The 26,328-nt window shown below is 40.5% G+C and overlaps 1 protein-coding gene across 2 annotated transcripts in view; it reads left to right on the top strand.

Annotated features, from left to right (window-relative positions):
• The window catches only part of DNAH8 (dynein axonemal heavy chain 8), a 272,139-nt gene extending 250,507 nt beyond the window's left edge, over positions 1 to 21,632 (top strand). For both annotated transcript variants that reach the window (XM_063096081.1, XM_063096082.1), the window contains exons 85-89: positions 3,628 to 3,784; positions 6,871 to 7,023; positions 7,105 to 7,294; positions 18,502 to 18,623; positions 21,345 to 21,632. In XM_063096081.1, the coding sequence (XP_062952151.1) occupies positions 3,628 to 3,784; positions 6,871 to 7,023; positions 7,105 to 7,294; positions 18,502 to 18,623; positions 21,345 to 21,632 (910 nt within the window). The remainder of the gene's footprint in view (positions 1 to 3,627; positions 3,785 to 6,870; positions 7,024 to 7,104; positions 7,295 to 18,501; positions 18,624 to 21,344) is intronic.
• Positions 21,633 to 26,328: the final 4,696 nt, after the last annotated feature.

Raw genomic sequence — 26,328 nt, forward strand, 5'->3', positions numbered from 1 at the left:
GCAGTTGAAACCATGAAAAGGGCAGGACTCTCTGAGATACTCTGGCTAAGCCTGTGTGGTTGTTCCCAGCCAGAGGAATCACTAATTCATCTGACTGTCCATGCCACTTAACAACATTCTTGCTTCTAGATAGGCTCACGGGCTATAATTGGGTCATGGTGGAGAACTCTGTGTTCCCTGTTTATCAGAATCTGCACTCTGAAGTTAGCATTCGTAAATTTAAGAGAGGAGAGAGATTTGGGAAAGGGGACCACAAGTCTCTCTTTTTGGTCGTTGGTTAAGATGCAGAATCTCTGAAGTAGGGAAGGGAAGTCAACCTGAATAAATGCTTTAGAATAAGTAAAATCTCTCCCAAGAGCTTAGATATCTTGGTGTCAGGAACCATTAAAATGCATAGTTTATTCACATTTTATTATCTAGATTTATGAGGTACCATAGACTCTGCAAATTCAACTATCTCAATGTCAAAACAGTTATTTATTTTCACTTTTTCTCATTAGTGGTTATACATATTTTTGTACCTTCTGGAATTTATCAAGAGCCTTATTACAACTTTTATATTCATTTTTATTCAGGACGCATTTAAATGCATTTCTTTTAGTATTAGCTGATGCTTTTGAGTTTTAGACTTTAAAAAAGATTATGCTCATTGATATTTCATATGTAAAGATGTGTGTGAATCTAGGCCGATTTGGATATGACAGTGCACTAATATCTCATTAGGTTTTTCCATTGCTTTGCATTTTTATTATCCATGACGCTGGCTCTCCAGAACCACCAAGCTAAAAGGACAATATGAGCTTCTTCACATATTTACTCCAAAGAGAAATTTTCTTCAAGAAGTAACTCAGGACCAAAGCTCAAAGGAACATTATAGTTTTCGTTCTTCATCTCAGAGCATTTTGGGGGACTACTTTCCTTAAAGCCCCTGGGCTTTTGAGGCATGTAGAGATATTTGCAATTCTTCATTATAGCTAGCTGACTAGGCTTTTGACTTTCATATCTTTGCAAACATAAAATCACATTGTGGAAAAAGAAATGTAAAGTGTATAGCTCTGGAATACCAGGGAATGACATTCTGTGCCTAAGAAAATGTGTGGTGGGGAGATGATCTGGAGAGCTTGTCCAACTCATGCAAAATGGATCAGCTTTTCAGGACTTCTTCCCAGCATCTATGCTTTGAGGACTGTTTTCAGATCACCTCATAAAAAAATAAAATCATCCACTATGAAAGTGATTTCTTAGGTGAGATCTAGCAGCGATGGCATTTCTATCAACCTCTCCCTGGAGCGCCAGTGAACTTGGCCAGAGCCGGCGTAGAGCAAGATGGTCATGCCTGCAGTAGTGTGAGCTGTTCGCACCAAGTGACAGGTGCAGAGTGCACTTCCAAAGAGAGTTTAAGCTGGAGGCGAGCCAACAGAGCTCCTGAGAATCCCAGATATGGGGTCTTTCCCTTTTTTATTTGTAGCTAGAACAGTAGGTAGGAAGAATGAACTCTGATTTTCTTAGCATAAATGGAAATTTTCTGTGGCTTTCTTTTCTTTAACCTTTAAAGACCTGTGTTGATAAAGTAATATTTCTTCACCCTCATATTTTATCTTTCTGATTATTCTGTGTTTTGGGGATATGTGTGTCTGTGTGTGTGTGTGTGTGTGTGTGTGTGTGTGTGTGTCTCAAAAGGCATTTGCAACTCATTTTTGAATTTTGAAGTATGGTGCAATCCTAGTTTTTAAAAGTCATATAAAGTATAAGAAAAATACAGATCATTCTGAGGGGGAAAATCTTATGAAAACAACAAAATTAAGTTATCAAAAGTCAAGGATCCAAGGATGTGTGTGTGTGTATATCCTTTTGTATGTGGAAAGTTACCAGGAAAGAGAAAAATAGTAGTAATAGTATACTAAACTTTTATCCTAAGGAGGAACAAATAAATTTTTATGCTCTTTAAATATTGGAGAACTGCTGTCCTTTATATTTGAGGTTCAATAAAATCCAAGCCAATTGGTCTCAATTGAACAAACAAATACCTATTGAGAACTTACTGTCTGGCCAACTTGGGGACACAGATCTGAGTAAGACGCAGTCCTTGTCCTTGGAGCACGTCATCTGTTAGGGTAAATGGACGAATGGCAAATACTTACGTAATGCAATAAGGTAAACTCTAAAACCGGAGTATATACACATTCCTAGGAAACACAGGTGAAGGAGCAATAAATTGCAACTTAGGGATCAAAGAAAGCTAGTGAGGGAGGCCACATTCGAGTCGTGCCTTAAAGGATGTGCAGGAGTCCTCAGGTGCAGGCCTCCTCCTTGATGTCATTCCCCAGGCTTCTTAGTCTCCAAGTCCTATTTCCAAGTAATTTCCAGCATCCACCGCCTCATCAGCTTTGGAAGGCTTCAGTGGCTGCCCATTGCCTTTAGGGCAAAGTTAAGAATCAAAGTAGCCCACACGACTGCACAGTCTGCCCCTGCCTCATCTCCATCCTCATCTCTTCTCACTCGCTGCTCCATCCTCCCTGGCCTTGTCTCTGTTTCTCAAATGCACTGAAGTCCTTCTCACCTCTAGTCCTTACTTCTTATCAGAATGTTCTTTCCTGCCTCCCACCCCACCCCACTGCCTGGCAGACCCATTCATCCTGCAGGTCTCAGCTTACATGTGACTTTTTAAGAGAGACTTTCACTGGTGTTCTGGTGTAAATTGATGCACACACACAAACACACATACACATACCCCTACCTGAATGTCCATACAACTAGTCAATTCAGGATCTCAGGGACAGAGACTAAGTTTATGTATCTTAGAGCATCTTGTTGACCCAAAGAGCATTAGAGAGCAAGGGAGACTAAACGGTCTTAAAGAATCCTGTTCTTTTCCTCCACAGCACTTATTACGTTACGGTGGTATTGTCTAATGTCCACCTCCTCCACCAGAGAATAGGACCATGTCTTGTTCACTGCTATTTCTTAGAATCTAGCTCAGTGCCTGGATAGTGGATCTTTATTGAATAAATGGATTTTAAAGATGGGTGGCTGCATTTGAACAGACAGAGCAGTGGATGCCAGTAGATCACCTTGGAAATCATGAAACAAGTGGGGAAAATGAGAAAATAAAACAGAAAAGACAAAAGAAATAATAATTTATAATTCAGTGAGAAAATATGATTGGTTCTCTTTGATCTAACAGACTGTCAGGTAATGGTAGACTCCTGTGATCAGGCCATAAGCAGGGGAGAGGAAAAGGATCTGTGCTCATCGTCCAGCCTGAGGCATTCAGGTTAGCTATAGCCAAGACGGTAAAGCACTGAGGTGGATTGCCAAGGATGTTTGTGGAATCTCTTTCACTGAAGATGGAGAGCTTTTCATTTCTGTGATATTCTTGATATCCCATTAGGAGGCAGAAGAATGGATCTGTAATCTTCTCATTCCTGTGGTTTGATGGTAGAGTTTCCTTTTTCTCCCTTTCTTTCTTTCTTTTGTGTGTGTGTGTGTGTGTGTGTGTTTGTGTGTGTGTGTGTGTGTGTGTGCATGTGTGCGTGGGGCTTGTTGATCAGTTCACTTTAGCTTTGATAATGATCTCCGGGGGTGTGTTTCCCTGTTACATTCTGAACAGTTCCCTTTTTTTGTCAGGTATCAGAGTAACACTGCCTCTGCTGTTCTTGACACAATTACCAACATTCAACCCAAAGAGAGTGGAGGTGGTGGGGGAGAGACCCGGGAAGCCATTGTTTATAGATTATCTGAAGATATGCTGAGCAAACTGCCTCCCGATTACATTCCTCATGAGGTGAGCTGTGCGCTTTCCCCACTGGTGTGCAGGGCTATTCGTACATTTAAACACCCAAGTCTGATTACCATGAAAAACAGTAAAAAAATCTATCTGTTGTTGACTATGTGGCAGATGACCTGTGTAGTAAATTTTGTTGGACTGTATTAATAAATTCTGTGTCTCTCATTGTTCATGTAACCCTGTCACCCCTCAAAACTTAAAAATGTCAGAGAAAACATTATTTTCTATGATGCTTTTCTGTCAGTTCCTTTTAAAAATTCCTTTGCAAGTTAATTTCTCTCCAGTCAAAACTTCCACATCGACCCAGTTATATACCAACTTCTACTGTGCCATAAGCTGTGCTAAAAAAACAATTCAGAAATCTTTAAGGCCAAAAAGCAGTGGTGTTGGTGATTTGGTATTCTTTAAGATGCTCAAAATGTTGTAACTATAGGTGGATGACCTGTTTACTTAGTTGATTTTGAATCACTTCTGGAACTGAGTCAGTAGGGTAGAACAATTATTATAAGCTCCCAGTTACCAATCTGAATTTTCCAAGCATCACACTTATTTAGTCATTAGAAGGGGGTTGTAATGGGGCAGTAGCTGGCATTTTTTAGCACTCATTACATTCTGGGCCCTGTACTAAGTGCTTTATACACATTATGCCACTTGGTCCTCAGGAAATATCAGCAGAAACCAAGCTAAGTGGTAGAGCAAGAATTTGAACACAAAGTAATCTGATTCTAGAACCTGTAGTCATTACCAGTTTTAACATGCAAATGAGCATCCCCAGCAATAAAAATGTTTTTTTGCCTGTTAAAACAATTTTTGTTTCTGTTGTGTAGATGGGTGCCGAGTTATTTGGTTAGATATTGAAATCAATGGCTTCCTGTTGGAATAGGTACAGTATGGGGAGAAAATATTTTTAAATGGATAAATATTGTTAAGTCCATGCTTCCAATTGTTCATTTTGTGTGGTCTTCAGAAGACAGATGAGGCAAAATACCTGAATTCAGAGATGTTGAGAACTGGCATGTGAAAGTGAGGTGAAACTTCCTGTATATGACTAGACCACAGGGTTGATATTACCAGAGGAAAGTTTTAAGACCTCGTGATAATCTGAGTTGTCCAGGCTTGGTCAGGCTCACTTCACCAACAAGACCTCTCTTCTGGCAATATTCTAGCAGAAACTGAGTGTCAGGGATGTCACTAAATGGATTCCTATATGGGAAAGCGTTTGTACTGAGACATCTAAAACTTCTTCCTGTTCCAAGATCACCTGCTTTGTAGCATCCTGTATTTTATAGAAGAGATGTGTTCTTGAAAACGTGGTTGTAAAGCGAATTTTGTAAATTGAAATATAATTATACCACTGATTTCTGTAGTAAAAATAAAGCTACATAACTCTAGAAGAGACTATCTGGCCCCAGAAACGTAATGAAAATTCTATATAAGACTGTAGCAAATCTTTAATTAATAAAAAGACAATTCTAGGCTGGAACAATAATCATATTCAAAATAAAATCAGTATTAAAATGACATTTTCTAGGTTCTAAAGTTTTCCTAAGCATGTCTCTAACTCACGTAAAGTTTCTTTTTTAAATCCCTAAGCACAACATGGGGCTGTTAGCATGCTAAAGGTATCTGGGTATTTATTTGGCACTGTAGTTAATACCTGGGCTTAATTTCTCAGTGATAGGGTTGCAAAAGTATTTCTATAATTTTACTTTTCCTGAAGAGTAAATTTCCATAGAGTTGTCATGATTTAAAGGGGATGGTATATATGCTAGCCAGCCACTGGAGGCTGAAGGACTTGGGATGGAATGAGAACAAGACACTGGTTCTCATGTAGGTTCTGGCACCAGGAATTCAGGAGAATATCTGAAGATTGGAATGTCATACTGGGTTAGGGACCTCCACTGGCATGTCTGACTGTGATTCTGATACGATTTGTTCCACCCGCATAAGTGTTCGATTCAGGCTGTTCGGTTTTAGATCACGGCTTCCCTCTGAGTTTTTGCTTTTCCTCTTCATCTTTCACTCACTAGAAATGACCCAGCTGCAATAAAGCAGAAGTGTCCGTTGCTGAAAAGAAACTTCTGTGCCATGCCAGTGTCTTGTTCTGTAAAATGAGGAGGGTGGTCCAGATGACTCTGAAGCCCATCCATCTCTCACATCCCATGCCTCAAGAAGGGGCTGAGGGTATCTCTGGCAGAGAACCCTACAGTTACTGGTCTCCTGGTGATTCTTTGAACTGATGCATCACTTTAAATTCTCTCCCAATCCATGTGTCTATCCTTATGACTTCTATTCTGGCATCTCTATGATTGTGGCCAGCAGAAAGTTCAAATCTCCTTAGGATTTCCTGCCAGTGTTTATAGCCAATCTTTTCTTGGGCACATGCCACTAGATTGAAACGTTTGTATGTATGGCTTATTTTCCAATAATGTTTTATTCTTCCCATAACTAGAAGCTTTTGTATAGATCTCTTGAAAATGGTCAATAAATCATCCACCAAAAGGAACAAATGATGGATGCTTAATGGGTCTCCCACGAAATCAAATATTTTTATTGATTTGATTAGGAAAGGCTCTCTTTAGCCACCACAGCCAAGGCAACAATGATCTTAGGGAACTACCACTAATTATGTTCATTGGTAACTGCTCTGTAAAGATGTTGGCTGTATTAACTTTCTGTGACATTTCTAATAACAACTCTGCAAGCATAATGAAAAAAAATTTCCACTGTACTCTTATAAAGGTTAAATTGCAAACGAATATTTAACTGACACTGAGTACTTAATCATTTGAAAGGGAAAAAAAGGTACAATTTTATTTCATCTTTTTAAAGTACATTTCCAATCATCAACGAAGCACAATCAGTAGGAAATAAAAATCATTTTAGTTGAACAGTAATTTTTGACGCCCAGAAAATGGGGAATTTAATGGCAAGTTTGGTTCTGCAAGAGATATTTTAAGGCTCATTTGGGCTGGTAGAGATACATCCAGAAGAAAAAAAAGAATTGAGAAAGGAGAGGTCATTGGAAGAGAAAAGAGAAATGATAAAAAATCTCCTTTATTATATTGTATACTTTATTTTAGGTGAAAGCTCGTTTGATAAAGATGGGACACCTTAATTCAATGAACATATTTCTTAGACAAGAAATTGACAGAATGCAAAAAGTCATTATGACACTTCGCAGTAGCCTGAGCGATCTAAAATTGGCCATTGAAGGAACAATCATTATGAGTGAGGTGAGCTTTTATTATCTCAATAGTCATTACCCTCCTTTGTTGGTGTTTCTAATTCACACAGATTAACTTTATCTTCTTCAGAACTTGAGAGATGCCCTGGACAACATGTATGATGCTCGTATACCTCAGCTGTGGAAAAGAATATCCTGGGATTCATCCACGCTGGGCTTTTGGTTTACTGAACTTTTGGAAAGAAATGCTCAATTTTCTACTTGGATATTTGAAGGGAGGCCTAACGTGTTTTGGATGACTGGTTTCTTTAATCCCCAAGGTACGTGCTCATAGGAGAGCAGGCAAACTTGCAGTGCCCATGTAGTCGGATGGCAGCACTGTGTGTATAAAACAATATGGAGGCACAGCTTGCTGGGTGCTGGACATATCCTATCAAAAATAGAACGCAGATAATCCCGTTGTATTTGTTTTACAAATTCAATCTGATATTCTTCCTATTTCTTCCACAATATGATGACAAAACCCTCCCCCTTTTTTTGGTTCACTTCAGCAAATAGTCTGTGGTCCAGACACATGAGAGTAAAGAGAGAGTTTCTCTCAAGCTTTAGTTTTTAAATGTTTGTGAAAATGTCAAAAGTAAAGCACCAAAAGATGCAAAAATTGTGCCTAGAGTTTGGAAAATAAGACTGGTTTCAAAAATGATCGTGTGGCAAAAGTATTCAGTGAGTTTTTCTTTTTTCTTCTGAAAGAGTGCTTTATAATTCTGCTTCATTTATTCCTTCATTCTAGAAGTGTTTACTGAGAAAATTACTGGCTTGATGAAATGGAGTTCATAAGGTTCAGAAACAACTTTTTGTCTTGCTACAGTGTGGATAGTTATGTATTGTATGATTCTATTTATACAAAGAATAAGAACAGGCACAATATATCTGTTGTGTTAAAAGTCAGAGTAATGGTGGGTCTTAGGGGCAGGGCAGTGATTAGAAAAGGGCATGAGGGGACTCGAGGTCTGGGAATGTTCTGTTTCTTATCTGGAAACTGGTTACATGGTTGTATTCACTTGGTAAAAATGTATGGAGCTGATACTTACAATTTGTACAGTTTTCTTTGTATGAATAATGCTTAAATAAATATTATACTTTAGAAGTATAGATTTAATTGTCCTCTGTATACACACATTCATTCATTTAATGCATTTTCAAATGCTTTAAAATTTTCTAAATTTAAAAACTAATCATGGTGATTTTTATGAGCTTACCAAATTATACATAGTTTATTATTATGTCATTAGCCTTTCGATTTGTAAAGGGCAGCCCCCAGATTTCACTTATTTATTTTTCTCCCAGAATTTCCATTGAATTGAGAGAGGAAGCTTTTTGTTATGGTTCTCACATTTCATGTGTCTACTTATGAGTCTCTTTCCTCCTTACAGGCCCTCAATTTGAGTAAGTTGTCATCAGGTAATTTCTGGCTGGGAGCCTGAAGAAATAGCATTTAACTTAATAAGGATTGTTTAACCACTTTCCATTTGCCAGCCCCTTTGCTAGGTGCTTTCAATAGAGAGATTTGAGACCTGATTCCTGCCCTAAAGGAGCCTGTAATCTGTTTGGTAAAGCAGACACATCAGCAACCTTAATGTAATGTGATAAGTGCTCCACCCAGGTGAGAGCTAAGTGCCGCTGTAGTACAGAGGACAGACAGAGAGATGAATTCTGCCAGGGCAGGGCTTGCTTCACACGGGAAGTAGTGAGTAGGATTTGCTGAGGCAGGGATGCAAAAAGGGCATGCCAAGCAGGGGTCCTCAGCTAAGACAAGGCACGTCCAGGGAACAAAGACTGGTGTGGCTAGAGCCCAGGGGCGGGGGTGGTAGGCAATGAAGCTGGAGGATGAAAAGTCTTCCAGGGGAGCTTGGGCTGTATATCAAAAGATAATCCCACGAGAAGACAGATGGTAGACCAGAATATGGGGGCTCAGAGCAATGGGACTCTTACTAGGTCCAAGGAAGAGAGCTGGGACCTTAACCAGGTGCAGAGAATGGGATAGATTTGATGGAGTGATCAAATGGGGATCTCTGAGAGAGCAGAAAGGCAATGGTTTAGGCTGGATGCAAGGCACAAGGCAGGGAGCACTGGAAGAGGGATAGGCTAGGCAGAAAGGCAAGGAACACTGGATTTGTCAGATAGTGCTGGCAGGACATCCAGGTGGAGAGGAGTGTTGTCAGACTTGGAGTTCAGGAGAGGCATAAGGACCAGTGATTTTAAAAACTGAGGTTCTTGAGTGTGTTTTTGATATTCAGAAACCAAAGAAGTGGGGTTGGTTCACTCCTGGCTTTCCATAGATACAATGACTAAGTTGTATTGTACATCACAGCACACAATTTCTTTCAGTGATTTTTTTTTCTTTTTTGTTAAAAATGTAACAAGATAGCAAAGTGTTAGTGTGAATCAATCCTTACTGTTTATTAAGAAATGTTACAAATCAGAACAGTATTTAAAGAAATACAAATGTAGATGCACATTTCTTTTAACTTCTTACTTGCCTTCATTCATTAAAAATATTAATCCTTTTTTGTTTCTTCATTTCCGTTTTCAAGTTAGATTTGATTCTTTCGGTCATGGCCATCTACGTCTTGGGAAGCCCAGACTTACTCAAGCATCCTACCCTTTACACACAAGCACACACACCGCACACCCTTATCTGTGATTGCTTTCTGCCAGCAGCGTGGAAAACTGGAGGTCAACTCTTCTTGCTTCTAATTGCTTCTCACTTCCTTCTCTTTCTCTTGACATGAGAGACAAATTACTTTCTGTTCTACATCACTTCGCCAGATCTGGAAAACACAACATGTTCACAGGCAGTATTCAAACAGATAAAGTCCTTTCCAGTGGGAAGTCTCTTTGGCTAGTATTTGACATCAACAATTGGTTTTTCAACATGAATGTATCTCCTGAGTTTTATGTCTTCTAACCCAGGCTTCTTCAATAAAGTAATTTTTTCTTTGGTACAAAACATTTAAGTAAATGACTTAAAAAAAAAAAACAACAACCACATTTAAGAAAAACACGATGCAGTTGGCAAAAAGGCCATAGTTTTAATCACAAATATGCACAATCAAAATTATCTAGACTATACAGAAGACTATAAAACACTTAAATATTTTATTGATGTACTACAATTTTTATCATCTCATACTGTAAATATGGTGTCTAATACTGTTTCATGTGTGTTTTTCATGTGCGTCTAGTGACTGCTCTTTAGACCTAAATGACTTTGGGGCCCACACTACCACAGGGAGCAGTAACCATGCTTCATTCGCCTCCCGGTCAGTGTCTGAGCTTGTGCTGTTTGTAGCACTGCTCATTTGCCTGATGGTTGGCCTGGTATTTCCTCTTATATTTTAAGAGCCTGAGTCAGCTACCAGGGAGCTCATTTGATATTTTCAGCCCCCTTCGCAATTATTTCTATAAAAATAAATGAGTTCAACTGTGTGGCAATTAGATTTGATTATTAAAATAGTCAAGCTCTCTGTACCTGTGACCCTGTAATATTTGTCCAATGGAGCAGCTTTGTTCAGTGCATGGATTTGCCTCCCAATGGATTACTCAGGCCAGGGGAATTTTTGTGCTTTCCTGGGTTTTCCCAGCTGTCACTGGTACACATATTCACATATTGTTTAAGATTGCTCTTCTCTGGCTTTTCAAAGGATTGCTTTGGTATCCTTTTTCCAAAGGCGTGTGCATGATTTAGATTATGGTGTGTGTGCTTGTGAGTGTGTGTCTGTGCTGTAGAAGGGGATGTGTTTATGTCCAAAGAATATGAGTTGTAATGAGCCTGGCTTTGAGCCAGCGTGTTGACTGCCTTTCAGAACCTCTTGATAGCCATGCTTTGTCTCTTGATGTCAGGTATGACTCACAGGTGCTGCTAATGAAGTGGGGGCAGAGGCTACACCCACTCCCCAGGCCTCCGCCTCTGCATTAGATTGAACAAGGCAGTATCATTTTTTTCCCAAATGTTTGACTCAGTCTGAAGCTTGATGCCGTTTAGATGCCAAACTGTGCTAGTTTTTTTGTTCTTTTTCCTCAGCATCTTGACAAGCCACACCAGTCTGTTGTAGAAGATATCAGTGACAACTTATTATTCTCTAACACAAATCAAGATTTTGCTGTTAGAGGGGATTTTGCTGAATCAAGGACGTGGATCATTTTTGTCCTGTTATCTTGTGTTTCTGTAAAATTCATCTATAACCTCTTGCCTGTGAGTTTGTTTTCAGGGCAATGTCATCAGCTAGTTACAATTTCTGAATGCTTGACTTGGGGATAGTTATAAAAGTCTGCTGTTTGTTTAGGTGGGAAAGCACACCAAAGGTTAACAGAACTTTGGGATTGGAAGGGACTGGGAGATATCTCCTAATCTAGTTGCAATTCTAAGCATTCACCAGTGCTACTGTCTGTGGACCAGAGCTGCCCTGAATGTCTGAGGGAATCTGGGCGAATGGACCTCAAGGTCCTAAACCTCGATTTGACTGATAGCTCTGGCCTGTCCTGTCCCCAAATCACAGGACTATAGAAGAACTGTGGACATCTTAGAAATGCCTCTGAGAGCCCGTCCCTTCTTGCTTTTGTGTACAAGGGACTTTTATGTGCTGACCTTAGTCACAACCACATCTCTTGTAATTCTAGTCTCTGCACATGGTCACGTTCCTTACCAGCCACCCAGTCCTTTTTCATCTGGCCAGCCTCCATCACCATACTGAAACTGCTCTGCCTTGGGTTGAATGTCCCCCCCAAATTTAATCCCCACTGTAACTGTTGAGGATGGGAAATCCTATTATGGTAATTGAAAGGTGGGGCCTTGAAGAAGTGATTAGATGGCAGGACAATACCATAATGAATGGATTAAAAATGGTGTTGTGGATGTGGTTTGGAGGGCTTTAAAAACAGAGTGAATGAGATTATTCTTGTTCTCTCTTCTCCACTACTTTGCAATGTGATACCCTGCCTTCACGGAAGTCACCACCAAGGAAAGCCTTCACCAGATATGTTCCCTGGACTTTGGTTTTCCAGCCTCTGAAACTGTAGGCAATAAATTTTGTTTTCTTCCTACATTACCCAGTTTTAAGTATTTTGTTATAAGCAACAGAGATGGACATACATGCTCTAAGGCCACCATATCTGGAACTTCCTGCCCACTTCATTCCCCTTGAGTCTAGCTAGGATGCTGATTCTGGAAACTCTTTCATACCTTGGATTCCATCCATGCCCTTGCTTGGTTCTCTTCCTTCCTCTCAGAAGGATACTTCTCTGCCCACCTTGTGGGCTCTTCTCAGGCAAGTTCTGCCCTTGCCCCTCATTGATGACCTCAGCCATTCTCACAGATGCAGCTGTGTTCATCTCTCCCTGTGACTGACTCATCTGAAGTCCCAGTGTAGCATTCTGATTCCTCATTTCCACCTGCCAATGTAGGATATTCCATCCTCCTGTGAACCTCACCAGTGCCATGATCTGGTCATCTTCCTCCCTAACCATCCTCATCAGGATTGTGCTATATTTATTTGCTTGTGCACCGTCCTCCAGATTATCAAACTCTTGTGGTTCCCCCAAGTCAAACAACCAGGAGAGCATAGGTCATAGAAGACAAGGAGAGGGGAGGGTGGTAAGTAGTGACAGGTGCTGCCAGAGGTCAAGTAAGAAGGGCCAGAAGTGGTCAGATGGATTTATCAACAAGGAGACTGCCGGCAAGAGGTCTCGGTGGAGTAGGTGGGGAGGCGGAGGAGTCAGATTTCATGGTGAGCGAGTAAAATGAGGAAATGGAGAGACGGAGCGAGTACAGACAACATGGGTAATTTTCTCAAGAAATTTGGCTTTGAAAAAGAGAAGCAATTTGTAAGAAGAAAGGGTTTTCTTTCCTTCTCTTTTAATAATAGGAGAGGCTCGAACCTGTTCAAAAACTGGTCAGAAGAAGCTGAGAGATGAGAGAGAGAGAGGGAGAGACAGAGAGAGCGCACAAAGCTACTAGAGAGGATGGGCACAGCACTCACAAGTAGAGGGACATGCTTCAGGCAGGTGGAGGGACACCTCATCCATTGTAACAAGAGTCATAGGGAAGGAATTAGTGTAGATGCATGTGAGTTTGTAGGCTTGGTGGCAAGAAGTTAAGGGAGTCCTCGTCTGATGCTTTCTACTTTCTCTTTGAAGAAGTAAGTGAGATCATCTCAAAAGTAAGAAGCAGTTGGAAGAGAGATTTAAAGAGAGTGGCAGAAATTGGAGAGAGAGAGAGGGCTATCAAGGGGGACGGGGAAGGACTGCTAAGAGGCTTTGAGAATCCCATTGAGGCTCTTGATGGTGAACTGTGGTGGTGGAAGCTCTGTGATGGTTTCTAGCATCATTCAGCAGCCTGGTGTAGGTGTGAGAAGGGGGATATTTGGATTCATCCATGATTGGGCTTTTGCCCGACAAGTGATGAAAAGGATGGATCTAGACTTCATAGGGAAGGAAGTGAAGAAAAGGGGTGGAGTTGAGAAAAGTGTCATAAAAAGTGAGGTCAAGAAACTGAGAGGTCAGGTTGCTGAATGAGATCCTCAGGAGACCCGGATATTGGCAGGGTCCCCAATGAATGGGGGCAGATAGGAACATGGCAGGAACATGCAGGAGGCGGAGGGCATGTGTCTAGAGGTTGTGGTCATCAGTGGAGTAGTGATTCTCATAAAGGGTGGAGGGATAATTGGGAAGGGCAAGGTCTTCGGGGCTGAGCCAGGTTTCAGAAAGGGCAAGAAGGTGGAGAGAATCTTCTGTGAAGAGGTGGAAAACATGGGAGTCTGTCAACCACAGAACCATGCCAGAGGGAACAGCAGAAAGGTGTAGGAGGGAGGGGAGAAATGGGAGTTTGGGTTAAGCGAAAGGAAGCATAAACTAGCACAAAGAGAAGACAGACCAGTGCAGGGAGTTACATTTCATAACGTGGGAAACGGTGGGTTTAGCTTATCCCACCCTTGCCAAGAGAATTAGTCCCAGCTCTCCCGTTTGTACTCGGATTTTGCTAGAGCCAATCATGTCCTGGATTAATGACATTTCAGAGAACTATATGTTTCAGGAGGCCCTGGGAGGAGTCAGCTTATGCTCACAGCCTTCCTAGTATTTTGCTTGTACTCTGAGGCGTTTCCCTTTCCACTTGTCAAACTTATTCTTAAAAACAAATGTGGGTCAGTGACTGTCAATGATCTGATTTGCATAGCTTTTTACAGGGCAGTGATTTTCAGAACTGCATATAGAAATATCACCTTGAAAGCTTTTGACATACTAGTAGACATACTTTTAAACATACTAATGCCTGGGATCCCGGACCAATTACATCAGAATCTCTGGGGACAAGTCCTATAGAGTCTGTACAATTAATTTTCTTAAAAGATCTCTTGGTCATTCTAATGTGTGAGGAACCTTGACCTTAGACCTTTGCTACCCTGTACATGGTCAACCAGCCAGAATCATCAACATCACCTGTGAGCGTGATAGAAATGCAGACTCTCAGGCCCCACCCTCAACCTATCTACCGAATCAGAACACAAATTTTAATGAGCCCCTATCCCAGATGATTCCTATGAACGTTTGAGAAACCCTGCCTTAAAACAATACTGATGCCTGAATCCCACCTCCAGAGATTCTGATTTTTGGCCTGGACTGTGGCCTGGGAATCAGGAGCTTGAAAAGCCTCCTAGCTTTTTCTAATTTTCAGCAGTTTAAGTTCCCTGTCTTACAGCCTCTAATAAAGAATCAGGACAGGTGCCTGGTGCATTTCTATTAGACTGGGTTGATCAGCCCCATCTTCGTTTAATGATTTCTGACCTTTTATTTAACTTACCAATGAACTACATTTGCTTCTCATTTGGGGGAGAAATGCCTGTCATAAAATTGTGGCAGGAACATCATTTTTTCTCATTTTCAAAGATGCTACAGGGAGGCTTAATGACTGATTAGACAGGAAATGCTGCACAGCCTAAGGCCCATTATGTAAGGACCAGTTCATTATTAAAGAAAAAAATTGTTGCCTATTTTTGATATAGGACCATTATTACACAATCCCAATCAACTCCTTATAAGTTGAGAAGGTTGAGAAGAGCGACCTTCCTGATTAGTTATTTCTTTCGTCTTTTCTAAGACTTTGCATGAAATGATACTTAAAGCACTCTACCGCTTTCTTTAAGCCAACTGATTGCACAAGTCAAAAACCAGTAATTAGTGTGCTGAAATGTTGGATTACTACTCTTATAGGAATTAACACATGACAAGTGTTACTCTAGACCAGAGTCTCCAAAATGTAATCCTAGCTTAAAAGTGAATTTTTTTAAAAGAACAAGTTTGACAAGTGTTTTAAGAATTTGGTATGCCTTATGAATTTGAAGTGAAAGAAAGTTTTAAAGCATTTCATTTAGACCGCATGTAACTCAGATGTTTAAGTAGCCAGAACACCTGTTTTCGTGTGGGTGGTTAAATCTCATGAAAAAATAGAAGGTTATTATTGTTGAAGACTTTCTCCAACTTTTTATTTCTCCCTTCACAGTCAAACATATGAATATATGAATCACTTTTCCATCCCTGACTCCTGAAATTTGGTTTAAGAATTATTAAAACTAAATTGATGTCAAAACAAAGGTACTGATTTTCAAACTCTCACAAAGAAAAGTTTATCATTAGGCTTTTAAAATTATATAGGCTTCAGATTTTAATTCCATTAGACTTGATATCAGTCTACAAGAAAAATGGTCATTTGCTTTTTACATTTTTAAGTTTAATAATGAATAATTCAGTTGATTCACTATCCTTTGAATGCCACAGATCATGAATTTTTCTTTTCTTTAGGCAGCCAAAACAAAACTATCATGACTTGAAAAAATACATATCTTCTTTATGTTCTCTGAGTGGGAATGGCACATGGAACCCTACCTTCCACTCTCAGGCCTCAAATATATTTATTGAATGTTTTTCTTTCTTATTAGCTCAAGGTGATGTAGGTGTGTTCTAGATTCTACCCACTGGCCTACTAAGACTGCTTCCTAAGCATTAGGAGGTTTTTTGTTGAAGTCAGCTGGAGAACATCATGCATATTGCTTATTAAGGAGAAGATAGGAAATGATCTCTCTTTAATTGCACTAGAGTTTTTCAGAGCTCTCTGACAAAGACTGAAGTCTTTGAAACAGTTGTGTTACATAAGCGAGAATCCAACTCATTCCTCTTCTGGCACCCATGGCATTGTCCTGGGTGCCATATACAGTGAGATCACATTTGGAACTTAGTTGGAACTTAAAATGTTATTTAAAAAATTCAATTATTCAACTTGTGCAGATGGATGGTTAAGACTAAGATTCATGCCTTATACATTATGACCTTGTAGATTCATAGATCAGTGATGAATTTTAAAATATCATAAAATAGGGTCAGTTTAATTCCAGGTGCTCTACCTGGCTATACAGTATCTGTCTAATACCCCATATAGATGCACACTTAATGTTGAATGATGAAAATGACATTTTCACAGAATGGCTTAGAAGGGAGAATTGAATTTTATTATTGTGGCCATATATGCCACTGACTGGCAAACACACACAATGTTTTTCGCTAAAGTATGGGATCCCCAATATTTAAAATAGAAGTCAGCATAATCACATGCTGATCATATCGCCTCAACTGACTCCACATAGACTACAGGCATTGACCAGCAATTGCAAATTGCTGCCAGGTGTACTCCCACTATGTTTCCTGCACTCTGTAGTTAACATTTTGTATCATAAAATCATCCTTTCCTGCTAGACACTCTCAGTTTCATGAAGCTATAGCTTTATAGGAATCTCCTGTAAAAGTCCTTCCCTCAACTAACCTTGACTGACCAACTATTCTCAAATCCTGTTTTAGTGGACACTCTGAGTAAGATTTCTAAGATCCAAATACAACCTAATCATTTTCCTACTTTTTTGTTCATTTGTTTGAGGGTGGCTGGCTGGTACAAGAATCGGAACCCTTGACCTTGATATTATCAACACAGGGCTCTAACCAGCTGAGCTAACTGGCTGGCCCTACTTTAAGTACTCAGTGGCATCCCACCATCCACAGAATCAATTCCAAACTCTGACTCTGAAAAATCACGCCTCTACCATTGTTCTAACCTTCTCTGCCATCATTGCCTCTTTATCCTAGCCCTCTGTGCATTTGCACATGCTGTTCCTCTCACCAGAATGTCCCATCTGGCAAACTCCTATGTATCTTTCAAGAGTCACCTTTGACTTCATCTCCTCAGTGACGCCTTCCCTGAGCTGTCTTTCTGAGTGGTTAACTTTGTTTATTGTTCATAACGACATTGTGTTAAGGTCCTGCCTCTCTCCACATTCCATCCAGACTGAGCTCCTTGAATGCAGGGTCCATGATGAACTCTTCATCTTTATGGGCATCCCGCCTAGAGCAGTGCCTGGTACATGGTGGTCACTCCAGAGAGATTTGATGAATGAAAGAATGACCACATGAGTGCTTCTCCAAGTGTCTAATAGTGGGGAGAACTTGACTCACTTAGTAAAGCCAGGCTGGGGGCCTGTTCTTTATTTCCAGCTCCAACTCTCCACCTCTTCCCAACCCCCATTCAAACCCCATATCACTTATGTGTTAGTTTGTTCATGTGCTATTATGTGTTGATTTGGTTCTCAGAGTTCATTAATGTAATGGTAGCAGGGACATATACATTCCAAAATTTTACTCACTGGAGAGACTCCTGATTTTCAATATTTACATGGAAGCTAAATATAATATATAGGTCAGAGATAAGTTTTCTTAAGATTTTGAAGTCTATTTTGAAGTTTAGGATATTTTTTCTAACATCAAGTGCTACTCTGCAAGAAAGACTTCTCTTGTTGAATTGAATGGCATTTTTTGCAAATATTAAGTTTAAAGAAAGGCCACAATATATGGAGCCATGTATTATCTTAAAACAATTGTATTATGCATGTTAAAACATGTAGCTTTCCTTTCCAGTGTGATTGCTTTGTTTGATCAAATTGAAAATAAGGTGTTCTATGTTGGCATTATGCCCTATTTCCTTAGACTAAATGAAATTGCTCCATTATAGCAAATAGAAACTTGATAATGATTTGATTCAAGTTTGATTGGAATGCTGTTCTCAGAATATTTCACTATTCCGGTCTTATTCCTCGATATTCTGTTTTCAGATAAAGGCTATGAGCCAGGACTGGGTTACAACCCATTAGGACTTGAGTGTTCCCTAGAGAATGTCAAACCAAGGCCCAGCTTGAGGCAGAAAGTGTGCTGCCTTTCTGCTGTTGGCTGGCGAGAAAGATTTAGCTCATCATGGGTCCCCACAGAAGCAAAACACTGAGAAGAATGTCCCCCCCAGGGTTTGGTCTCAACTTTTCTTGGGATGGGCACGCAGTTTGGAGATTGATAAGCAAGTATCACCTAACATTGCTTCCTCCTTGTTTCTCAAGTGGACTGTACCAAGGCATCAAAATCTTTTCTTTCTTTTTTTTTTAAGGCTTCCTCACAGCAATGAGGCAAGAAGTGACCCGTGCCCACAAAGGCTGGGCACTGGACACGGTGACCATCCACAATGAAGTTCTGCGGCAGACCAAGGAGGAGATCACATCACCGCCAGGGGTAGGTACCCCTGGGCAATAGCAGGGACAGTCCTGGAGCCAGGGCTCAAAGTTCACGTTATGCTTCAAACTGACCTATGAGTGCCTCAGTTAAGTTCATCTGCTTTGCAGCGAGGGTTTTCTCTGTCATAACCAGGTGCCAAAGCCTCCTCCATCTGCTGGAGTGGGAGGCTGATGACAAGGTCTAGTGAGCACTAGAAACTCTCCAGACTATATTTCTTTATAATTATAAGCTATGCTTGCATTTGCTAAAAAAAAAAAAAAAAAAAAAAAAAAAAGGTTTTCCACACACCTCCAGCTACTGCAGTAGGCTACTCACAGAATCGACTGTAGGCAGCAGAGTAGCGCTGAGGGCAGTAGTGATTCACTGCACTAGCATGCTGGAGTCCTAGGGCCAATTCTAGCAGTGTTCCCTGCTAGCTTTGGGACCCTTGGAGGAACGACGCCAGGTGGGGGAAAGAGCAGGGACACCAAATAAGCAGATGCCGTCTCAAGCCACTAGTAGGACACTGATCTACTCAATGAACTTGGACAAGTTCTTTAACTTTTTTGAGGCTCAACTTCATCTGTAAATGAGCATGATAATTCAACTTCATGAAAGGTAGTTGTGAGAATTTAAATGGAATCATTTAGGCTTGGTGATGGATCCCACATAGACACTCAATAAATCTTGGTCCCTTCCCTTTCTCTGATTTTCATCCTCTCGTTTGTCAAATAAGGGGGCCAAATCAGATGATTTCTGAATTCTGGCCAGGTTTTCTTCCACTTCATAACAAAGATTGTCTTTCTTCCAGTTTCCAATAACCTGTTCCTCATTTCTGCCCAAGACTTCACTAGAAGTGCCTTTAAACTTCATTATTTCCAGCAACAATCCCTTCAAGGAAATTTAGGCTTTCTCTATCATGTGCCTCAAAATTCTCCCAGGTTCTGCCCATTATGCAGTTCCAAGGTCACTGCTGCATTTTTAGGTATTTGTTACAGCACCACCCTACTTCCTGCTATCAAAATCTGTATTAGTTTCCTAAGGCCTGTTGTAACAAAGTATCACAAACTGGATGATTAAAAACAGCAGAAATTTATTCTCTCACAGTTTAGGAGGCCAGAAGTCTGAAATCAAGGTATTGGCAGAGTTGGTGTTTACCAGAGGCTCTGAGGGACAATCTTGTTCTGTGCCCTCTCCTGGCTTCTGATGATTGCTGGCAATCCTTGGCATTCGTTGGCTTGTAGAAGCATCATTCCAATCTACCTCCATTGTCACAGGGCCCTCTTCCCTTTGTGTATCTCTCCTCTTCTAGAAATGCCAGTCATGTTTGATTTAGGGCCTGCCCTAATCCAGTATGCCCTTATCTAAACAAATTACATCTGCAAAGTCCCTATTTTTAAATCTGTAGTCACATTCTGAGGTTCTGGGTGGACATGAATTTTTGAGTGACACTATCCTATCTACCATGCCTTCTAACTATGGTTTTTTAAAGTTCTTATACTGAAAGGATGCTAGAGAGGGCTACAATTTACTGTAGGATGATTCCTAAGTAGTCCCATTGTTCTTGCAGTTGTCACCCACTGAATTAATGATAGTAATCATATGTCCTGATTTTCTGGGACTGCCCATGGTTTTACTGTCAAACCATGTGCCTCGGTTTATGGTTCCAAAAAATATGGTCCTCTTACTGTTAGCCCACACAAGGGGATTCCAGAAAACACTTTGCAGCTAATCTCACTGTCTTTTCTTATAATCTACATTTACTTCCCTCACTGGAAATGGAAAAATGGTCACCATTTTCTACGTAGATATATTTTATGAGCTTTGCCTGGTTATTGGAGCCTCCCCTGTGACTCCCCTTCAGCCTTTCTTTTTTTAGTGAAGACATGATCTGACTCCCCACTGCCTACGAGATAAAGTCCAGATTCTTCAGCTTGGCATCTAGACCCTCCCATGGTCAAGCTCTGACTCATTTTGTAACCATTGAACCCTCTGCTAAGTAAAATGCTTGAGCTTTTCCACCCAGCCTGCCTTTCTTTGCAGCATTGCTCCTGCCTGGGAGGCCTGCGCTCTCTCCACTGTATTTCTAAACACGGCCCAACCCACAAGGCCCATTTCAGGGCCATCTCCTCCACCAGAGAGGGGCATTTCAGCCTCAGTGACCCTTCACCTCAGCAGTCGCAGTTCTTACCCTCAGCACTGTTCATCAGACAGTCCCTGTAACCAGCGTGTGCAGCTGTTCACGTCGTTTAAACATTTTTCTGTATGTGTCTGTCTTGTCTCCCTGATTTGATGGTGAGGACCTCGAGGGCAGGTCCTGTTGTTTGAGAGAGACACTGGTGAGGACATCACACCCACTGATAGCTCTCCTAGTCCTGGCCCCTTCACGCCCCTTCTTGCTCTACCACATCCGGCCTCTGGGGGCACTGTGACTCTGTTCTGGCTGCTGCAAATCTCAATTCATTCTCCGAGGGAGATGAAGTTGAGCCACAGGTTAGCCTGGCAGGGCAGCCTGAGATCCCATGGAGCACCAGCTCCAAATCCTGTTCCACACTCCCACCTGGGAGCTCAGTATTTCACTAATGCAATTTACCCAATGGTGTTTTCTTCATCTGATAGTGTTTTAAGACTGGTGTATGTTTTCTTTCCAAACTAACAACCTTTACCACACTAATGGATGCCTGTCTTGCAGCTTCTAATTTTTAAAAAATCCTATGACCTTACACTTGTCTCTTCCAGGAAGGTGTGTATATTTATGGGCTGTACATGGATGGAGCAGCCTGGGATAGACGGAATGGGAAGCTCACAGAATCCACCCCCAAGGTGCTCTTCACGCAGCTACCAGTGCTGCATATTTTTGCCATTAACTCCACGGCACCCAAGGACCCCAAACTGTATGTGTGTCCTATTTACAAGAAACCGAGGCGGACTGATTTGACTTTCATTACTGTGGTATATTTGCGAACAGTGTTGTCCCCAGATCACTGGATCCTGAGAGGAGTGGCTCTTTTGTGTGACATCAAGTAAGTTCATTTCCACCTGCTGAGGGCCATGTAGACAGCCTGTACTATTGAGAGATGCAGTGATGTGTGTCTTTTCTCCCTGACAATTGCTTGATTACTCTTCCTAAATTAAAAAGTTGGTGTTCTAAAATTGTTCGTGTGTTTTTTCCCCTCATATCAGTATTCAAAAAAACAATTCTAAGTTAATGCTTTTTATTCCAGAAAATCGTATTCCATTATAATTACTTTTTAAGGATAAAGTCTTATTTTTATGTTAGAACACTTTGGAATGTTTGAATTTTAAAAATCTAAGACAAAGTATTAATATATTCCATACTAAAAGAAGCCTTATAGATGAAAACTTTTCTCTCAAATAAAAACCACTTTCCCTTGATTAAAATCTACCCATGTTTATTTTGTGCTGATGTGTTATCTACTGCTCTTTTGAGTCTTGTTTTCTCTCCATGCTTATGAAATGGAAACTGGAGTGGTCCAGTGAGTACCCCGCAGTAGTACAGCTGTGTGGTGTGAGGACTTTGAGACAGAAAATCCACTGGAATGGCGCTGTTATAATTTATCTTAATTTTATTTAATTTTATTTTATTTAGTGCTTTTTGAGGCCCAGGGAACTTGGACTCTCCAGCTCTCCCTCCCAACCCCAATTCTGCGGGAGATAATGAAACACATTTCTAGGTAGCAAATGGAGAAGGAAAAACAAACTCCATCAAATGAAATTAGGTTACATGCTGAATGTCTTAAAAAGCAAAGTCTTTAAAAAGTGAAGCTATTTCTTACTCTGTAGCTAGTCTAAATCTCAGTATGAACCTTTATTTCCTGCTAAAGGAAATTGTCAATTTAACAAAACAGATGGGGTCCTGTATTGAATGCTCACGCAGCTTCAGGATAGTGAGGAAGTGTCTCTACCGGTCTTCTCATCTAGAATCCTTTTGCCTGCCCCCAGCTAGATGCACAAGCTTCATTCCCTCTGTCTGTTCTGTGGGAGGAAACGTTTCAAGTTGACCTGCTCCCCCTCATCCTTCTATTGCCCTGATCAGGATGCTGATGATAAATAAAATGAGGTGGCTAAACAACAGCCCGTGTAAAGTGTCCAGGGAAGACCGCAGAAGAAATTCCACCATAGTCTGGTGCACTTTCAAACAGTAGAAAACATATTATGAAATGCAAACTGTGGCAGTGGCCTCTGGTATGCTCCTGATATTGATTCAATGTCAAAGCCATAGAACTTTTAAAAAATAAAGGCAGTTTTAAAAAATTAATTAGCCAAGCCCCTGGCCCAAGTGTTTGGGTTTGGGCACTTCCTTTGGTCAATACACACGCTAAAGTAGAGGTGGCATTCTCTGGAAAGCATGTCCTCCTGAACTGAGGCTAGCATTTGGAAGCACCTGCCAGTCTGATTGGTCACAGAAAAAGCAAAGCATGCTGATATTACAGCAAACCAAACTGCAGGTTCTGAAACAAAACACACATGTTTTATTGATATTCCTGTCCAGTTGCTAAAACAATTGAAGGCAAATGCACAGTCCAAGCCCCTGGATATCACGGTAGATTTTCAGAGAATAACAATTAGGTTTAATGTTCTCTAATGACTTGAATGTCGATTGGGAAAAGAGATGGAAAAGATGTGAATCTAGTGAAGGTCATTGATCAGACTGTTTAAAGCCACACATACTATTTCTTGGGGATTTTCCACTGTTGCTGATTATTTTGCTCTGCGTAACACGGAGGAGAGAGTGATGGGCTTGGGCACCTGGGCAGTGCCTCAAAATGGTCTTCTTTAAGGTAGGTACTTTTCAGCTACCCTAGTTCTGCTGAGAATTGGCTGGGACCCTGTTCTGCTTTCTTTCTTTAGGCCCAGTAAATGGTTTCCTTAGACATTTGGAGCCATTGAACTTCCATAAACACATAATCATTTTCTCTGCAAAATTGTTGCTCTTTTGCTAATTACATCATTTGCCACACTTGAGTGAGGGAGACCTGGTGAGTACAAAAGAGCAAAGGATAGAGGACAAGATGGTTCAGCCAACGAAGGAGGGAGAGAGGCAAAGTCATTTTTTTCCTTCTTGGAGTCAGTCCACATCTTGTCATTTTGGTCTCGGCAAAATGAGCAATGAGATTTATATATTCGTTGGTTTAAAATATTATTTTAGTTCAGACTTTACGTAAAAATAAGACCAAAAGAAAAGTATGAAATATGTCTAAAAATATGTTTTCTAAAAGACCCACCCAGTCTTGTGGGTGATGCTGCATGAACAAGCCATATTCTGCCATCAGAGACCTCTGGGGAATAGGGGACTCACCAACTGGAGGTGCAGTGTGATTTAGGGCCATGAGTGAAGTTCAAAGGAATGGGATGAACTTGAAGACAAGGTAGCATTTCATTTGGGTCTTGGACTTTACACAGAAGTTACCATCTAGTTACAGTAGATGATGGGTATGTTCTAAGGGATAGAAAAGTATAAAGATGGGAAACTGAAACCAAATGGCATGTCCAGAGACAGAGGCCAGACCATGTGGTCTCCTCCTTAAGAGACTTCAGTGAGTCCCCATCACCTGGAATGTGCATTCCAAATGCCAAACCTCCATGAGCTAAAATAAAACTTCTGCTTTGTCACCACCCCATCACTCAACTTGCTCCATTGATTGCTTCTGCCACTAGGACTGTTTGATGCTCCCTGAGAATCACACATACTTAAACCCTCATGCTATTGCCTTATCAAAGAAACCCTTTTGTGAAATAGAATTCTCATATGTGGCTGGAGGCAATGCAAAATGATACAATGATTTGGGGAAACAGTTGGGCAGTTTCTTAAAAGTTAAAATATATGGCTACAATATGACCCAGGCATTCCACTCATAGGTATTTACCGGAGAGAAATGAAAGCACATGTCCACACAAAGACTTACACAAGACTGTTCATGGAAGCTTTGTTTATAGTAGCCAACAACTGAAAACAATCCAGATTTCCATCATCAAGTGATTGGATAAAAGAAATTGTGTTGTATCCATGCAATAGGTACTACTCAGCAATAAAAAGTAACAAAGTACTGATGCACACTACAACATGGATGAATCTCAAAATAATTGTGCTGAATGAAGGAAGCCGGGCGAAAACGCGTACATAATATATGACTCTGTTTATACAAAATTCTAGAAAATGCCAACTAACCTACAGAGACAGAAAGCAGATCAGGGGTTGCCTGGGAAGGGGGGTGGGCAGGAGAAAGGGATTGTAAAGGGGCAAGAGGAAATAGGGGGAGTGTTATAGGTGGGTTATCTCTTGATTGTGGTTATGGTTTCACGGGTGTCAAAACTTAACAATGGTACACTTTATTATTTTTATTTTTTTATTTTTTATTTTTTCGTGACCGGCACTCAGCCAGTGAGTGCACTGGTCATTTCTTTTTTTTTTTTTTTTTTTTTTAAAGTAATAAAATTTATTTATTTATTTTTTATTTTTATTTTTTAATTTTATTTTGTCGATATACATTGTAGCTGATTATTGCTCCCCATCACCAAAACCTCCCTCCCTTCTCCCTCCCCCCCTCCCCCCCAACAATGTCCTTTCTGTTTGCTTGTTGTATCAACTTCAAATAATTGTGGTTGTTATATCTTCTTCCCCCCCACCCCGGTTTGTGTGTGTGTGTGTGTATGTGTGTGTGTGAATTTATATATTAATTTTTAGCTCCCTCCAATAAGTGAGAACATGAGGTATTTCTCTTTCTGTGCCTGACTTGTTTCACTTAATATAATTCTCTCAAGGTCCATCCATGTTGTTGCAAATGGCAGTATTTCATTCGTTTTTATAGCTGAGTAGTATTCCATTGTGTAGATGTACCACATTTTCCGTATCCACTCATCTGATGATGGGCATTTGGGCTGGTTCCAACTCTTGGCTATTGTAAAGAGTGCTGCGATGAACATTGGGGAACAGGTATACCTTGGACTTGATGATTTCCATTCCTCTGGGTATATTCCCAACAGTGGGATGGCTGGGTCGTATGGTAGATCTATTTGCAATTGTTTAAGGAACCTCCATACCATTTTCCATAGAGGCTGCACCATTTTGCAGTCCCACCAACAATGTATGAGAGTTCCTTTTTCTCCACAGCCTCGCCAGCATTTATCGTTCATAGTCTTTTGGATTTTAGTCATCCTAACTGGGGTTAGATGGTATCTCAATGTGGTTTTGATTTGCATTTCCCGGAGGCTGAGTGATGTTGAGCATTTTTTCATATGTCTGTTGGCCATTTGTATATCTTCCTTAGAGAAATGCCTACTTAGCTCTTTTGCCCATTTTTTAATTGGGTTGCTTGTTTTCTTCTTGTAAAATTGTTTGAGTTCCTTATATATTCTGGATATTAATCCTTTGTCAGATGTATATTTTGCAAATATTTTCTCCCACTCTGTTGGTTGTCTTTTAACTCTGTTAATTGTTTCTTTTGCTGTGCAGAAGCTTTTTAGTTTGATATAATCCCATTTGTTTATTTTTCCTTTGGTTGCCCGTGCTTTTGGGGTCGTATTCATGAAGTCTGTGCCCAGTCCTATTTCCTGAAGTGTTTCTCCTATGTTTTCTTTAAGAAGTTTTATTGTCTCAGGGTGTATATTTAAATCCTTAATCCATTTTGAGTTGATTTTAGTATACGGTGAGAGGTATGGATCTAGTTTCATTCTCCTGCATATGGATATCCAGTTATCCCAG

The sequence above is a fragment of the Cynocephalus volans genome, chromosome 5 (genome assembly GCF_027409185.1).
Source record: "Cynocephalus volans isolate mCynVol1 chromosome 5, mCynVol1.pri, whole genome shotgun sequence".
Taxonomy (NCBI): Eukaryota; Metazoa; Chordata; class Mammalia; order Dermoptera; family Cynocephalidae; genus Cynocephalus; species Cynocephalus volans.